Raw genomic sequence first — 16829 nt, 5'->3', positions numbered from 1 at the left:
CTTTATTTGCAGAGGGCAGCTGGGCAAGTGTACCTCACTCAGAGGGTGGTATCCCAGAATGCAGGTGAGTAAGCAACAAAAGCCAGAGCAGATTTGAGTGGAGCGAAGCCACATGAGCGAAGATGGGAGACAGGAGGACAGAAACAAAGTGAGAGAGCCAGAGGACAGTGACAGAGTGCGAAAGGCCCACATGGTGTGGAGCAATGCTGATCAGATGTGTCTATTCATTTGGTTGCTGCTGCAGGCTGGGCATTGCTCAGAGATGTAGGGTCAGTCCTTCAGGGGCCAAAACCCACCCCCTGGGAGCTCAGAAAATAAGCGGGCAGTTAGTAAAGGACACAAAAGTACAGAGAAGCCTGGGGTTGTGAAGTTCACAGCAGGTGGCCATTTTACCTAGGTTTGTGGGGAAGGCTAACTGAGGTGGGATGGTGCAGAGCTACGCCGGACAGCGGAGCATGGTACATGCCTGCTATTCCAGGACTCAGGAAGCTGAGGCAGGAGGACTCAGAGTTATATAGACCAGAGCCAGCAAGATGGCTCCCGTAGCTAAAGGCACTTGAAGGCTTATAAGAATTCCATGGCTGGGCTCCATGGTGGAAGGAGAGGACTGACTGCTAAAAGTCCTCTGATTTAGCCGGGCGTGGTGGCGCACGCCTTTAATCCCAGCACTCGGGAGGCAGAGGCAGGCGGATTTCTGAGTTCGAGGCCAGCCTGGTCTACAAAGTGAGTGCCAGGACAGCCAGGGCTACACAGAGAAACCCTGTCTCGAAAAACCAAAAAAAAAAAAAAAAAGTCCTCTGATTTACACACAGCACTACACACACACACCCCATATACACACACATATGTGCATATACAGGTATATGTATATACACGCATACGTGCGTGTACACACACATACACACACAAATGCATGCACACATACACACATACAAACACATATATGCATGCACACAAGCACACGTGCACACATTCGTGAATACACACAGCATAAAGGAGGGGCACAGATAACACACAGGACGGATGAGAGATAGATAGAGCCAAAACCAAGAAGAGGCCACAGCCAGGCAGCTCAGGCTAAGCAGGTCTCAGCATGCAGGCTGCTCCCCCTTTGCAGCCTCCTGTCCTCCTCTCCACCCATCTTCTCTCAGCTCCTTTGCCAATTCCTCAGCCTCCCCTTCCCTCTGCTTCCAGGGTTGGCCTAGATAGCTCTTGATGGAACTCACAGGGTTCCTCTTCCGGGGGTGAGGATCTAGCAGCCCCCATAGGAGAGTGTCTGCTGCAGGTGACAGGCTATACCAGGGCTGTGGCCGGTCTTGGGGCTGACCAGAAGCCTGCCAGATGAGAAAGTCCTCAAAGAAAGGGTCAACCTCCACCAGGGGCTGGTCCCAGGGGAAGTAGCCAGTAAGGAGGCAGAAGATCAGGACCCCTAGAGCCCAGGCATCCAGGGAAGGTTGGATGGGTAGTCCCTCAGGGAGGGGTGGTGGGGCACAGAGCTCAGGGGCAGTGTAGGGGATAGGTGGCCCAGTGAGTCGGAGCAGGGTCCCTCGGGGCCGGGTGTGGCCGAAGTCTGTCAGCTTGATGTGCTGGCAGGCTGGGTCACACACCAGCACATTCTCTGGCTTCAAGTCCCGGTACACCAGGCCATGCGAGTGAATGTGTTCCAGGGCAGAGGCCAGTTGGGCTGCACAGCGCTGGGCTGCTGGCTGTGGGAGACCCACCTGCAGGGGCAGAGATGACGAATAGACACTGCTCCCCCAGCTGTTGAGGGACAATGCAAAGATAGGGCTTCTTTTCAACCCCATGTGCAGATGCCGTGGGGAAAGCTGAAGAGGCCGACAAACAAACAGGTGAGGCCTGTGAGGCCTGCCTAGTGTGACTTGGTGAGGCCTCTAAGTCTGTGAGACTTGTGACCCTCGTGAGGTCTTGTGGGATCTGGTGAGGGGTTGTGACCCTTGGGAGGCCTATTGAAGCCTATGAGGCCTGTGAGCCATGAGAAGCCTACTGTGAACTTCTGAGGCTTAGGAGCCTGTGAATCCTTTGAGACTGTAATGCCTATGAGGCTTAGTATAAACCTCTGAGGTCTTGTGTGAATATGAGTGTTAGCTTGTGTGGGTGTGAGGCCTATGAGGCCTCCTGTGAGCCTGTCAGGTATGAACTACTGAGGCTTTTGTGAGGCATAGCGTGTGTCTGTGAGGATGTGAGACTGTGAGGCCTATGAGGTCCAGTGTGAGCCTGTATGACCTAGGAGTCTCTGAGGCCTGGTGCAAGCCTGTCAGGCCTGTGAGAACTTCAGGCCTGTGAGGTCTAGTGTGAGCTTGTGAGGCCTACTTGAAACTGAGTCTTGTGAGTCCTATGAACCTTTGAGCCCTAATAGGAGCTGTGAGGCCTTTTGAGCTGGCGAGTCCTATGAGCTTGTTGAGCCTCCGACCTGTGAGGCACAGTGTGAGCTGTGAGGCCTGTGAACTTCTGAGGTCCCTGAGGTCTAGCCTGAGTCGACAAGTCCTATGAGTGTGTAAGAATGCTGAGGCCTAGCAAGAGCATCTGGTGTGACCTGGAAGGATCTGTGAGGCCTGGTGTGAACTGATGGATCCCAGAGAGCCCATGAAGCCTGTTAGCTCCCGCAGAGGAGACTTTTGAGCTTGTGAGTGCTGGTTAATCTCAGTAGGACATAGTCAATGAAATCTAAAGTGACCCAACAAATCCAGTGTGGCCCAACAACAGTAAACATGACTCCTGTGGTCCGTGCTGTTTGGTTGGAGCTTCCCATCAATGCTGGTAAGGCTCATGAAGGCATGCTCAGGGCCTACCTACTCACCTTGGGCTGGATGAAGGTGATGAGGTCCCCATGGAGGACAGGTTCTGTCAGGAAGCTGTAGGAATTGGCTGACTCAATGCCAATGCCATAGGCTGCCACAATGGCAGAATGTGTGCCAAGTGAGAGGCCCACGCAGAACTCATACAGGAAGCCACGGAGGGAAGTGGATTGCTTCGGGAGCTGCTTCAGCGCCAGGGGTGTTCCTGGGGGGGTGGAGGGGCAGATGTAACAAGGATGGTTATCAGAGGTGGGTAAGAGTTTAGGTCACTGAGACCAGCTTTCTTCATCAGTGTGCTGGCCTTCTGGAGGGAATCTGTTTGCCAAATGCCTTTTTGTCCCCCAATCCCTGCCTCCCTACCTACTCTAATAGCACAGTCTCTGCTGCTACCAACGAGAGATTCAGTCCCCATGTCCATTCTGCATTTCAGGGTGAACAGAAACCAAATATGGAGTCTCCAGTGACTCTGTCTGCATGATGACGGTCCCCCGGGGAGGTCAGTGACTCTGTCTGCATGATGACGGTCCCCTGGGGAGGTCGGTGACTCTGTCTGCATGATGACGATCCCCCAGCGGAAGGTTATTATTATTTTTCTCCTTTTCTGAGATAAGAGTCTCATATAGCCCGGTCTCCTGGTAGGATATCTGAGAATGACCTTGGACTCCTGATCTTCCTCACAGGTGGGATTACAGCTATGGACCACCATGGCTGGTACAGGACAAAGGGTACAGTCAGGGAGTTGTGATCCTATCCCATGGAGAAATGACACCCTAGGTTACAAAGTCCGCCAAGGTGGAAACTTCGACTACTAGTTTTGTGTGCTTTAATTAATTAATTAATTTTTGGTGGTTTTGAGCCAGAGTTTCTCTGTGTAGCACTGGCTGTCTTGGCACTCTCTCTGTAGACCAGATCTCAAACTCAGAGATCCGCCTGCCTCTGCTTCCTGAGTGCTGGGATTAAAGGTGTGCGCCGCTGCCACTACCACCACCACCTGGCAAAAGAAGCAGCCCTAACTGCAGAACCATCTCAGAGCCATCTCCTCACTCCCCTTCCTTTGTTTTCCGTTTTATTTTATGTCCATGAAATGCTTTCCCTACAAGTATGTATGTGCACTATGTTCGTGCCTGGTGCCACAGAAGTCAGAGGAAGGCATCGGATCCCATGGAATTGGACTTATAGAGAACTCGGGTCCTCTGCAAAAGCAACAGATGCTTTTTTTTTTTTTTTCTTTTTTTTTTTTTTCGAGACAGGGTTTCTCTGTGTAGCCCTGGCTGTCCTGGAACTCACTTTGTAGACCAGGCTGGCCTCAAACTCAGAAATCCGCCTGCCTCTGCCTCCCGAGTGCTGGGATTAAAGGCCTGAGCCACCATGCCCGACTTTTTTTTTTTTTTTTTTTTGGCAACAGATGCTTTTAACTTCTGTGCCATCTCTTTAGCCAGAGAGAGAGAGAGAGAGAGAGAGAGAGAGAGAGAGAGAGAGAGAGAGAGAGAGAGAGTGAGTATTAATGTACATGAACCTGTACGTGGCATGTTGAGCATGTAGAAATCACAAGACAACTTTGTAGAGTCAGTTTTGCCCTCTGCCTTTGCCTTTATGTGGGTTCCAGGAATTCAACTTGGGTGGAACAACTTTTGAGGCAAGTACCTTTACCTGCAGAGCCATTTCAATGATCTGTGGGTGATCTCTCTCTCTCTCTCTCTCTCTCTCTCTCAAGCTAGACCAATTCTGTGGGTTTCAATGCCTCCTTCTGACTTCTGTGAGCCCCAAGCACATACGTATGTGTAGGCAAAGCTCTTCTTGCCTCTGCTTTGTGAATGCTGGATTACAGGAATTTACCCAGCACGATGCTGAAACTTGATGAGGTGTTTTTCTTCTTGTTCAGATTTGGGGATTTAACTCTGGGCCACACGTATGCCAGGCCCAAACACTCTGCCACTGAGCTACATCTTCAGCCCTGCTCACCCCCTCTCTCTTCTGAGACAGGGTCTCATACCTTGAAGATTACTGTCTTCTCCCTGAGTCCTCAAGGATCCTGACTTCAAGAATCTTTTCTTCTTTGCACGATACCAGTCAGACTGTGTTGGAGTCCACCGAATAGCCCCATGTTATCTCTGTAAAGCAGGGGTTCTCAACCTTCCTGATGCTGGAACCTTTTAATCCAGCTCTTCATGTTGTACTGACCCCCCCGACCCCCCCCCCCCGCAACTGAAAATTTTCTTTTCTACTTTATAACTGTAACTTTGCTAGTGTTATGAACCATAATGTAATATCTGTGGTTTCTGATGGTCTTAGGTGACCTCTGTGAAAGGGTTGTTTCTAAGGGGTCTCGACCCACAGGTTGAAAATCACTGCTTTTATGATCTACTCAAGGCTAAGAGTGTAGTTTATTTGGAAGATCGCGTGGCCAGGATATAGGAAGCCTCTGGTTCCATCCCTCAGACTACACAAGCTGGGACTGGTGGTGCATGCCTATAATCCCAGCACTTGCCAGAGACAGAGGCAGGACAATCAGATAAGGCCAGCCTCAGATACGTAGCAGTTTTGAGACCATCATGGGCTGCATGAAACCCTGTCTGAAAAAAATTTGAGAAAGAAAGGCAGGAAAGAGTTAAAAAGGAAAGGCTGGAATGAGGGCTTGGGATGGAGAGCAGGGATGACTCTTCCAGAGAACTCAGTTTCAATTCCCAACATCCAACATGGCAGTTCACAGTCATCTGTCACTCCAGTCCCAGGGGCTCACATGTCCTCTTCTGGCCTCTGGGGGCACCAAACATGCAAGTGGTGCATAGGTATGAATACAGGCAAAACACCACACGTAAAATTTTAAAAATGAAATAAAAGTAAAGGTTAGGGGCTAGAGAGATGGCTCAGTGGTTAAGAGCACTGACTGCTCTTCTGAAGGTCCTGAGTTCAATTCCTAGCAACCACATGGTGGCTCACACCCATCTGTAATGGAATCCTATGCCCTCTTCTAGTATGACTAAAGACAGCTGCAATGTAGTCATATACATAAAATAAATAAATCTTTTTTTTTAAAGTAAAGGTTTGGATAACCAAACAGTAATTGCTACTCTTCCAGAAGACCAGAGTTCAAATCCCAGAACACACCATTCTCCAACCACCTGTAATCCAGCGTCAGGGGAACCTGTTGCCCTCTTCTGGCCTCTTTGGACACTGAACTCATGTACAGTAATCCACCCCCTGCCTCCCGGCCCCACGTATACACATAACCAAAAAAAATTTTTTTTTTTTAAATAAAAATTTGAAAAGAAAGAGGAAAAGGTAGATGTTACAGTTGATACAACATGTATTCGGTTTGAGGATGGAAAGATGGCTCAGCCATCAAGAGCACTGGCTACAGTTTCAGAGGACCTAGGTTCAATTCCCAACAACCACACGGCAACTCACAGCTGTCTGTAACTATTATAGTTCCAGGGGATCCGACACCCTCACACAGACATGGCCGCAGACAAACACCAACGCCCATCAAATCAAATGTGAGAAAAACATGTCCATACAGTTCCAAACATCCGGGAGAGCACAGGTAAGTGGGCATGACTGGACAGTAGGAAGTAATATAATAGAAAATCATTCGTTTTTTTTTTAAAGTATAAACACTTTTTCTTTTCTCCTTTCTTTTCAATTTTATATTGGCTGATTGATTGATTGATTGATTGACTGTGTATTTGTCAGGAGAGGACTGTAGAGATCAGGGGGCACCTTGGGCAGTTAGTTCTCTCCTTCCACCATGTAGGATCTGGGGAATTGAACTCAAGTCATCAGACTTTTCGGCAAGTGCCCTTACCTGCTGAGCCATCCTGCCTGGCCTTCTAGTTTTGAAATGGAGTCTCACGTACCTCGGGCTGGCCTGGAAGTCTGGATATATCCTAGGATGACTTCAAATTCCCGATCCTCCTGTCTCTACCTCTAGGAACTCCATCTCAGGGATACTGGGATGTCAACTATCAGCTGTCAGGTCAGCTTTGTTTGTTAGTTTGAGATGGTAATCTTTCTACACAGCCATGGCTAACTAACCTGGAACTCACTTTGTAAATCTTAAGCCAGCTTCAAATTCACAACAGCCTTCCTGTCAGCCTCCAGGTCTCTCACCTTTTCAAAGGAAAACTCTGGGGCTCAGAGAGGTTAAAGCAACTCCCTGAAATGCACAGCCCACAATAAAGTGGGGAAGGAAGATCTGACTGAGGTTTATAAGACTCCCTGGACTTGTCCTAGCTCGCCTGAAATCTCTACTCTCAGCTGTACCCTACAGCATGCCTGTGTCCAAGATCCAGTACCTTTCTGGCGGTGAGTAACCAGCAGGACACGGCCGAACCGGCCCTGGCCCAGGGGACGCACTTCCTCGTACAGCTCTTCCACCTCAGTTTGGACCAGGGTCTGGGCACTCAGAGCCATCATGTCCTCCAAGGCCAGAGCAGCCTCCTGACCCTGCTGCAGCTCCTCTACCGTTAGGCCTCCCAGGCCTTCATCACCTCCATCCTCCACAGCTGGCACTTCCATTGGCTTGTCTTCTGACTGTTTGCCTGGCATTTCTGCAAGACAGACAAAAAGGACTGTGGCCCAGGACTCAGAGCTCGCTAGCCTATGCCTAGGGGAGGAAGAGCAAGGAAACCTGACTCCTGAGGGGTGAGGGCTGGGTCTAGATTCCTGGGTCCAAGGGAGGAGGGCCAGGGTCTGGACTCCAGAGCCTGAGGGAAGAGGACCACAGTCTGGACCTCAAGGTCTAAGGGAGGAGGGCTGCAGTCTGGACTCCTGGGTCTGAGGGAGGAGGGCTGGGGTATGGACTCTAGGTCTGAGGAAGTCTAGACCTGGACCTTCTCATCACCACTTCTCATTGTGATTCATTTCCATTCAGTAAGAGACCCTGAGGAGTGGAAAAGAGTCGCTTGTGTGAGGTGAGGTCAACTGAGAGGTCAGATGCCCCCCCCCCCCATTCCCACTGCCACCTGGTGGCCTGAGGGTGAAAGATGAACCAAGTCATCGAGACACCCTCCATCTTGTTTCCAAAGCAAACAGACTTGGGCCCAGAGTGGATGAGCAGTTTCTCTCCAAAGAGAAAACAGGTGCTCTCTGCCTCCAGGGAAGGGTGGGGCTCTCCACAGCTTGGGACACCGGGGTCCTGCCTGTAGCTGTCACTTGGACCTCAGCCTTTAGCACTCAATCATTTTGTGGTTCAAGTCTCACAGCTCAGCAGCTTATCCCTAGACCCAGGGCTTGAGACCCCAGCACCCAGAGAAATAGACTCCAACCCTCCTCCTTCGAATTCAGGTCTCAGACCCCAGCCCTCCCTCCTCAGATCCAGGACTCCAGGCCCCATTCATCTACCCTCAGATCCAAGGTCCCAGACCTCGGCCCTCCTCCTTCAGACCCAAGCTTCCAGACTTCGGCCCTCCTCCCTTAGACCCAGGGGTCCAGCCCTCAGCCCTCCTCCCTCAGACTAGGGCTTCAAACCATAACTTATTACTGTCCCAGGAACTTCTAAAACTCACACAACTTGGGCCTTGGATTCTGTCCCCAACACTAAAGCACTCGATTGCTTCAAGGTGTCTCTTGTGCTGTCGAGGGGCCAGGACTCTTGCCACCTGTTTTCCTGTTCAACTGCAGCCTTCCCTCAGGCCGGTTAACCTTGCCCTACGTCTGACCTGGGCTCAGAGCTCCAGACTTCGCCTTCTCCAAGGCTTGTCTGATCCCTTTCTGACTACTGCAGTTAGCGCCTTGCACTTCGGGGGTTCCTGCCAGCATCAGACTGCTCAGGAGCAAGTCCCGCCCTCACTCTGGGGGTTCGTAAAGCTCCGCCCTCTGCCCCGCCCCTTCTGCCCCCCATTGGGGGCAGAGCGACATCGTGTGTTGAATCCTAGTACCGGCTGTGGCTGGACCACACCAGTGTGGCTTAGCTCTCCTCCCTCGGACCCAAGGGTCCAGGAAGCCTTCTATCAGACCCAGAAGTGCAAACTCCAGCTCTGCTTCCTCTCTTTCAGAGTCCACACTCCAGTGTTCATTCCTCAGATGGAAGAATCTAGGATGCATCCCTCCTATTTCAGACTAGAGAGGGTCTAGGTACCATCCTTTCTCCCTTATATACAAGATCCCCAGCCCTCCTCCCTCAGACTCAAGGGTCCGGGGCAGCCTTCCTCTCTCAGGCCCAGGAATCTAGACCCCAGCCATCTTCCTCAGGCCCGGAATCCCGGGAATGAAACTGCTTTCCTCAAACTCAGGAATCCAGCGCTCCTCCATCTGACCCAGAGATCTTGACCCTAGCCTTCTTTCAGATCTAGGGGTGCAGCCCCTGGCCTCCTCCCTCAAAAGGTCTCGGACTTTATTTAATCTGATCCCATCTGCTCTGTTCCCCAGCTCCTGACTCTGGCGCCCTGTTGACAAACAAATCTTTTGAGAGGTGTATCCAGGAGCCATGCACTGGGGTCCTGTTTAGGAACAAAATAAGAGAGGATTCTAAAATGATGTCATGAGAAATGACCTCAGACTGGGGACCAGAAACAGGTGGCGGAGCAGCTGGGGATCGAGGATGACTGTACCCCTTTTGCGGGACAGCTGTTGGGTTTAAAGCACCGAGAACCACGTGGGTTCACTTCATTGTCCAAAATACACTTTTTATTTTGTAAATATTTTTCGTTTTACAAAAACAATCACAAAGGTCACACAGTTGCCAAGGTCCCTTGGACCCTTCACCCAGCTTGCCCCAAGGTCAGCATCTTACCCAAGATTCATCACTAAATTAGCAAAGCTTTGGACAAGAGTCATCCATCCTACCCACATCTTTGTCCTCAAGGTCCTTTTCCTGTCCCCAAGTGCAGTCCAGGGCACCATGGCTCATTTGGTAAACTCAGTCTTAAATCTAGAAAGTGCGGGTTTCTGGTTGGGATTGTAGTTCTGGCTGCAGTCTTTGTTTTCCCTGCACGAACCCCTGGAAGCTCATATCCACCACTGTGTAAATCTCCATCATAACACAGGCCTGTAATCCCAGCATTGAGAGGTGGACGACAGATGATCAGAAGTTCGAGGGTACCCTCTGCCACCTAGTGAGGGGACATCCTGGGATACAGAAAAACTTGAAAAAAAATTTTAAGTATAAATTCCTGTGATGGTTCTAGTTCGTGCTGGGAGCTGGGAACTCCAGACACACAGAACTGGAGTCCGTGTGCTGTTTGGGAAAAGGAAGAGCCATGAAACTAGTCCTGGCTCTCAGGATTGATGGGTCCCTGAATATAGATGGAGCTGGGATATTCATAACCAGAGAACTTGGGGCTTTGTGGAAACAGAAGATGGAAGGATCTAGAAGTAATAAAACCCAAGCACATCCCAGATGTTTGTGACAAGGACAGGAAGAGTAGACATAGGTATCTGGGAGGGCTCCAGGGATGGGAACATTTCTGTAGGACAAGATGGAAGTCAAAGGTACTAGGTGGATATAAGGTGTGTGGGTGTCTGTCGGCAGTGGTGTGGTGGCGTGTGGGTGGTGGTGGTGGTGGTAGTGGTGTGTGTACACACATGTTTCTCTTGCTCTGTGTGTGTGACAATTCCTACAATGTCACCAACACAGAGCCCAGAAACTGTCAGATCAACATAATATCGGATCCTGCAAGTTTGGATTTTGTGCCTCAAATGGTGGGAGCTCCCCCTCACCATGGTCTTAGACAGTGGTTCTCAACCCTCCTAATGCTGTGACCCTTTAATATAATTCCCCAATGATAAAACTGTTTCATTGCTACTTCGTAACTGTAATGTTGTTACTGCTATGAATAATAATGTAAATGTCTAATAAGGAGGAGATCTGATACGCAACCCCTGTGAAAAGGTTGTTCAACTCCCCCAAAGGGGCCACAGCCCACAGGCTGAGAACCACTGCTCTTGCAGAAGAGTGGTCCCATCAGAATTCATGATAAGCATTCAACATTTCAGAGCACAGAAATATATCTGTAGGAGAAACGGAAACTTGGGCTGTGAAGATGCTCAGGGGTTGGGGAAGAGGTTAAGTTGATAGAGGGCCTTCCTAGCACACAGGAAGCCCCAGGTTCCTCAAAAATACCCAGCACCTCGAAAATAGTGGGGGTACATACCAGCACTGGGGAAGTACATGCCAGCACTGGGGAAGTACATGCCAGCACTGGGGAGGTGGAGGCAGGAGGATCCAAAGTTCTAGGTTAGCTACTTAGTCAGTTGAGAGCAGTAAAGGAAAATCAAAGTGAGAAAGAGGAGGGAGGAGAAGGAAAGATGATAAGAAGAGGAGGAAGAAGGAGAAGAAGAGGAGAAAGAGGAGGAGATGGAGGAAGGGAGAGGAAGATGAAGAAGAAGAGGAAAAAGAAAGAAGACAAAAGGAAGATGGAAAGGGGAGAAGGGGATGAGGCTGCAGCAGCACACAGTTGTGACCCCTTAGTCCTCAGTTGTGTGTGTGTGCACTTCAGGGAAGGGAGATGTATGCACATCCAAATCCAGTGTGTTCCCCCTTCTCCCAGAACAGCTGCTGCCTTTCCCAGGTGGCCTCAAGAGCTCCGGTTCTGACCACTGTCTCAGTCACCTGGTCATGAAGCTCTGTTATCTGCCTCCATCCCCCCACTGTCTTTGATTTCATCTTCCTCCTCGTCGGTCCACTCCTCCAAACTTGATCCTCCCTCTTCTTCCTCCCCATCTTTGTAGGATGTACCCCCCAAGCTTCTGGATCCCTCTCCACTACCCTGGAGCCCCCAGTTGTCCCCTAAAACATCAAGGACAGCTAGTGGAGGACTCCTAGTCTCGGGATCCAGGTCCAGAAGTCCCTGGAGTAAGGTCAGAGCTGGGGGTGCAAACTGGTCCCAGGGTGCTGGTGGCCGAGGGGGCTGGGGCTTAGTGGTCATCCAACCAGCAAAGGCCTCAAACTCAGGATCAGGAGCCAATGCTACATCCCAAGGGAAGCAGGCCGTGGCAGCACAGAAGAGAAGCACACCCAGTGCCCAGGAGTCCACAGCGGGCCTCAGGGGCAGTGTGTTTGGTGGCAGCAGGAGGCAGAGTTCAGGTGGTGCAGTGGGCAGAGGCACTGGGGGAGCAGGGGTTGGGCTGCCTTCAGGTCGAGTCAAACCCAGGTCACCCAGGGCTACTCTGCTGCAGTCAGGGTCGAAGACTAGCACATTGTCCGGCTTGACATCTGCGTGCACGAGCCCCCGGCCGTGGAGGAAGTCCAGGGCTCCAGCCAGCTGGGCCACTATCCGCTTCACCATCAGCTCTGGGAGGCCCTAAAGTTGGGGAGAAAGGGAACAAGTCAAGCTCTCTTCCTCATCTTGGACACAGCTCTTAATTCTGAAAGACTCTGACACTCAAGGTCTGAGTGTCTAGAACCCAGAGCCCCCAGAAAGACAACTGATATATCCACAAACACTCAAAGTTCTTCAGATTAGCCACTCTGTCTGGAGACCCAGTGACTCCCAACAGAACCTCCTTTAAATCAGAACTTATTTCTCTGTCTGTGTCTTTCTGTGTGCCTCCCTGTCTCTACCACTTTCGGTGAGTCTGTCTCTGACCCTCTCTGTCTCTCCTTCCCTCCCCCTCCTCTCTGTTTTTATGGGGGTTTGTGGTTTTTTTTTTTTTTTTTTTGAAGATAGGGTCTCACTATGTAGTCCAGGTTGGCCTTGAACTCATAGAGATCCACCTGCTTCTGCCTCCCAAGCGCTGGTATTAAATGTCTTAGTAAGAATCTAAACCCTCTAGTTAACCCTGATCTTAGCCACATATTGATGTAGAACTTGTCTCTAACTCAGACTGTCCTCACATCAGTCTGTCCTACTGTCCAGCCAGGCCTCTATCCAACAATATTAAACAATGCATCCACTTCACATCCACTTTGCATCCAGGCAGAAATGCAACTCTGCTATTTTCATATCTAACACCCACCTCTCATCCTTCTTGGTTTCCTTCTTGTTCTTTTTATCCTCTTACCCACCCACCCATCCATCCATCCATCCATGCATTCAGTCATCCATCCATCTATTCACCCACCCATCCATTCATCATCCATCCATCCATCCATCCATCCATCCATGCATTCAGTCATCCATCCATCTATTCACCCACCCATCCATCCATCATCCATCCATCCATCCATCCATCCATGCATTCAGTCATCCATCCATCTATTCACCCACCCATCCATCCATCATCCATCCATCACCCACCCATCCATCCATCCATCCATTCATCCATGCATTCAGTCATTCATCCATCCATCACCCACCCACCCATTCATCCATCCATCACGCACCCATCCATCCATCATCTACCCACCCATCATCCCTCCATCTATCATCCACCCATCAACTATCCACTCAGTTAGTCATACAACCAGCCAACCGTGCAACTATTCAAGCATGCATCCATTTGTCCATCCATACCTACCTAACCGTGCATTATGCATCCATACAGCTATCAAGGTAGCCATCCATGCAGTCATCTATTTATTCATCCATGTATCCTCACATCTGTCCACCCACCCAGGAATTGATCAATCTGTACACCAGACTAATCATCCAGCTATCCATACCTGTATGTATTCATCCACCCACCCATCCATTCATGCTTGCATCCATCCACCCATACATCTGTCCTCCACTCAGTATCCTTTCATCCAGGCATCCATCCACTTATCTTCCCTCCCTCCCTCTCTTCCTTGCTTTCACTTACCCTATTTCTACTCCCTAATTCTATCTCAAAGCCAAGCACCCCCCTGTAATATCTCCATGCACCTGATCTCAAAGCAAGAGAGGCTTAGACTCTCCTGGGTTCGGTTCTGACCTAGAATCCTTTCTAGAGAAAGCTCCATTTCAGCTCTACCCAAATGTCCAGCAGACGCTGCCTGTGCTAACCTGCCCTTGTCCAACCACAGCCCACCTATGGGATCAACCATAAACCCTCTCACCTCACTCCAGCTATTCCTACTTCCCAACCCCAGCATCAACTGGAGCCTCCAACCCCTCAATAGCTCTAACCCACTCCCAACCCTAATGGCAACACCGCCCTTCCCCTCCTAGCTTGTGTTTGGACCATCATATGGATCAGTTCTGGGGTTAGGCAGGGATCTGTGTTGATGATTAGGAATGGGGAGGTCATTTGGAGTCTCAGGGTGGATCTAGATGGGGCAGTGAATTGGGGGCAGGGATGAGGTGGGTCTGAGCAGTCTTTTCCAGCCTTGCCTTCTCCTGGAGCATTCCACTGAGATCCCCACAGGGTGCAAACTCCTGAGCAAAGGCAAAATATCGAGGTGTCTGTAGGGGCCTTCCCAGGGTCTGTAGTAGGCCTGGATGTGAAGAGACGCAGCGGCCCACACAGAATTCTCTCAGGAACGTTGTTCTCAGGACCGAGTCCCTTCGGAGGAGCTTAAGGGCCACAGTTTGACCTGTCGGGAAGATGGTGTCAGATAAGAACCTGGGACATCATGGTCCTGCTATGGGACCTTAGGGAAGCCACTTGACCTCTCTGAACCTGAGAATTTTCATGAAAGTCAAGTTTCTCCATCTGTGAAGAGTGGATTGAAACAGATCTTTCCTTATTTGCTCTGCTATTCTATATTAGCCTGCTGTGCTGCCTTGTATAACTAACTTACCCTCTCTGGTCTTCCATTTCCTATAAGATAAAGGGACATGATAGTGACATGAATTCCAGTTGAAATTGTTCTCTTGCCTTGCTGTGTGATGTGAGACTTGGAGTCTGCCATTTGCCCTCTCTGGGGGACCTATATCTCTCAGAAGATCACAGAGTTCTACATTTTCAGAGTTCCCACCAGGTCTGACTTATCTCTGAGATGTCTCATGCTGAGAGAATTTGAAGTCCACCCCTTGGTGGCTGAACTCACCTCCTTGGCGCGGCTGGGCTAGGAGCACGCGGCCATAGGAGCCGGAACCTAGTTTTCGGATGAGACGGTACTGTACACACAGGCTTCTCACTGATGTCACTCGACTGGCTGTTAGCTCCACTAGCCGCTGCAGGGCCATGGCTGTGTCCTCCTGTGGGGAGAAGGAGTTGGGTGGTTGAGGGGTGAGTCTGGGGCCTCTTGGAACAACGGGAGAGATCAGAGGCCAAGCCCAGAACCAAGCTTAGGATGCAAGGGACAGGGGTCACTGTCTCTAGAGAGAAGTATGAGTCACAGTGAGTCACCCTGCCTGGGGACACCTGTTTTTTTGTGTGTCCTAGCAGAATTAGGGGTCTTTGTCTGCTCCCCACTTGAGGGAGGCAGCCAGATGTTCTCAACCCATGTTACTATGGCTTCAGTGATTAGTCCACTGGACCCCCTCACCCTCTCCCATGTGATCTGGTCTTTGTTCACTGGGGGACTCTTTGGGTCTGCACTATTGTCCCTCCTTGAATCTGGGCCTTTAGTCTCTCTCTCCCTCCCTCCTTCCCTCCCTGCCTTCTCTCCCTCTCCCTCCCCACTCCCTCTGTCTCCTGCTCTCTCAGTCTCTCTGCCTCCCTTTTATCCCGCCTCTCACCTCTGTGTCCCCATCCTCGGTGGTCTCGAGGACCCTGCGCTCCATCTCGGAGTTGCCTGGTATCAGCTGGCCCTTATAGGCACCCCTTATTTTGACTCCCCAAAAAGGAAGCAGCCTGAGGCACCCTTTGCACCCCGATGGGTCCTTGCCCAGAGAGGTTGGTGAAGCTGATAAGAGTCGCCTTGGTCTCTGTCTGTCTGAAACAGTCTTCCCAGTCCCCCAAGACTCCCCAGACTCCCTCCCTGCTCCCTGTCACCTTCTGGGGGGTGTGTCCCCTTTTGTATTGCCTTATTTCTTTCTTTTGTGTCTTCTCAGCCTTCAATCCCTTCTCTACAACCTCTGGTAGTCTCTCCTGAATCAATCAATCTCTCTCTCTCTCTCTCTCTCTCTCTCTCTCTCTCTCTCTCTCTCTCTCTCTCTCTCTCTCCCCCTCTCTCTCCTCTCCCTCTCTCCCCCCCTCTCTCTCACTCTCTCTCCTTCTCTCCCTCTCTCCCCCTCTCTCTCTCACTCTCTCCTTCTCCCTTTAATGTCTGTGTTCCTCTCTATCTTTCTTTTCTATTTTTCTCACTTTCTCTTTCTTTACTCTCTGTATGTAACTTTGACTCTTTTTCTTTTCATCTGTCTGTCTCTTTTTCCACCACCCTATCCCTCTCTCTGTCTCTTCCCAGGGTACTCTTGCTCTCTCTACCCTGCCTCTGTTTGCTGGGACCTCGGACTTCCCTATACACTCTCCCCTGCTTATCCACCCAGGCTGCCCATGGGATACCCCCAGGCTCTCTTCTCTGACTTCCTTCTCTCTGACTCTCGTGGGTTGTCTCTGTTCTCTCTTTGTTCTGTCTCTCGGAGCCTTTTGTCCCTCCCTTTCTCTGGGCAGAGGTGTGTGTGACAGCTCAGAGACAGAGACATCCTGTCCCCCCTACACGCCTCCCTCACCTCCCTAACCCGATGTCCCCTCCCTCCCTCTTCCAAACTTAGACCGGCTTGAACTCTGGGCGCTGGTCCCAGGACAGAGGGGACGAAACATATTGTGAACCCCCAAGAGCCAGTCCTGAGAGCAGAGGAAAAAGGAGGGGAGGCTCTTTTAAAGCCATCGGGGATAATTGGTCCGGGGTTCAGAACTTCCTCCAGGGACTGGAAGTGCTGAAGGCCAGAATCCAGGACTGTTTCCACAGCCTTGCCCCTTAATAACAAGCCTAAGCCCAGCCTGCCTTAAATATAGGAGTCCAGGCGTTAACCCCGCTTCCCTAAAGCTAGGAGTCCAGATCTTCAGCCCTCATCTCCTAGACCCAGGGATCTAGACCCTCAGCATTCCTCCTTCACGGAGGCCAACCCTGACTTCAGCCTTCTGCCTCAGACCCAGGAGTCTAGATCTCAGTCTTCCACAACCAGACCTGGGGTTCCACATCAACCCCTTCTCTCTCAGATCTAGGGGTCTAGACTCCCACATACTCAGGAATTCAGGCCTCAGCTTCTCTTCCTCAAAGGGTCCAACCCTCCTCTCTCAGACCCTAGCTCTCCTCCCTCATAC

The 16829-nt window shown here is 50.7% G+C and overlaps 2 protein-coding genes across 3 annotated transcripts; both read right to left on the bottom strand.

Moving 5' to 3' along the window:
• On the bottom strand, positions 1 to 8557 carry Sbk2 (SH3 domain binding kinase family member 2). Of its 2 annotated transcripts, none has more exons than XM_029479911.2 (4): positions 8324 to 8557; positions 7112 to 7366; positions 2819 to 3021; positions 1 to 1721 (listed from the first exon to the last, which is right to left on the bottom strand). In XM_029479911.2, exons 2-4 carry the CDS (start codon positions 7362 to 7364, stop codon positions 1089 to 1091), a joined length of 1089 nt encoding a protein of 362 aa, XP_029335771.1. In that variant the 5' UTR covers positions 7365 to 7366; positions 8324 to 8557; the 3' UTR covers positions 1 to 1088. The 2 variants fall into 2 exon arrangements, with proteins under 2 accessions (XP_029335771.1, XP_021021599.1); XM_021165940.3 differs by having other exon boundaries at positions 8477 to 8535.
• An 876-nt stretch (positions 8558 to 9433) lies between these two features.
• Sbk3 (SH3 domain binding kinase family member 3) lies at positions 9434 to 15724 on the bottom strand. Its single transcript, XM_021166065.3, has 4 exons — positions 15302 to 15724; positions 14668 to 14818; positions 14009 to 14211; positions 9434 to 12058 (listed from the first exon to the last, which is right to left on the bottom strand). The coding sequence occupies exons 1-4, from the start codon at positions 15344 to 15346 to the stop codon at positions 11372 to 11374; spliced, it is 1086 nt and encodes a 361-aa protein (XP_021021724.1). The 5' UTR covers positions 15347 to 15724; the 3' UTR covers positions 9434 to 11371.
• Between the last annotated feature and the right edge of the window lie 1105 nt (positions 15725 to 16829).

Source organism: Mus caroli, unplaced genomic scaffold (genome assembly GCF_978045245.1).
Source record: "Mus caroli unplaced genomic scaffold, Mus_caroli_1 scaffold_8, whole genome shotgun sequence".
In the NCBI taxonomy this organism is placed as follows: Eukaryota; Metazoa; Chordata; class Mammalia; order Rodentia; family Muridae; genus Mus; species Mus caroli.
Note: the sequence above shows the minus strand (reverse complement) of the source record. Positions and strands in the feature narration are given on the sequence as shown.

What these genes read in the sequence shown, in the direction of transcription:
- Sbk2 (XM_029479911.2), bottom strand. Translation starts at nt 7,364, where the DNA reads ATGCCAGGCAAACAGTCAGAAGACAAGCCAATGGAAGTGCCAGCTGTG. An exon ending in GGTTACTCACCGCCAGAAAG is followed by an intron (nt 3,022 to 7,111) that starts GTACTGGATCTT and finishes CCACCCCCCCAG; the next exon opens with GAACACCCCTGGCGCTGAAG. An exon ending in TCACCTTCATCCAGCCCAAG is followed by an intron (nt 1,722 to 2,818) that starts GTGAGTAGGTAG and finishes CTGCCCCTGCAG; the next exon opens with GTGGGTCTCCCACAGCCAGC.
- Sbk3 (XM_021166065.3), bottom strand. Translation starts at nt 15,346, where the DNA reads ATGGAGCGCAGGGTCCTCGAGACCACCGAGGATGGGGACACAGAG. An exon ending in AGCCCAGCCGCGCCAAGGAG is followed by an intron (nt 14,212 to 14,667) that starts GTGAGTTCAGCC and finishes TCTTCCCGACAG; the next exon opens with GTCAAACTGTGGCCCTTAAG. An exon ending in GTGGAATGCTCCAGGAGAAG is followed by an intron (nt 12,059 to 14,008) that starts GCAAGGCTGGAA and finishes CCCCAACTTTAG; the next exon opens with GGCCTCCCAGAGCTGATGGT.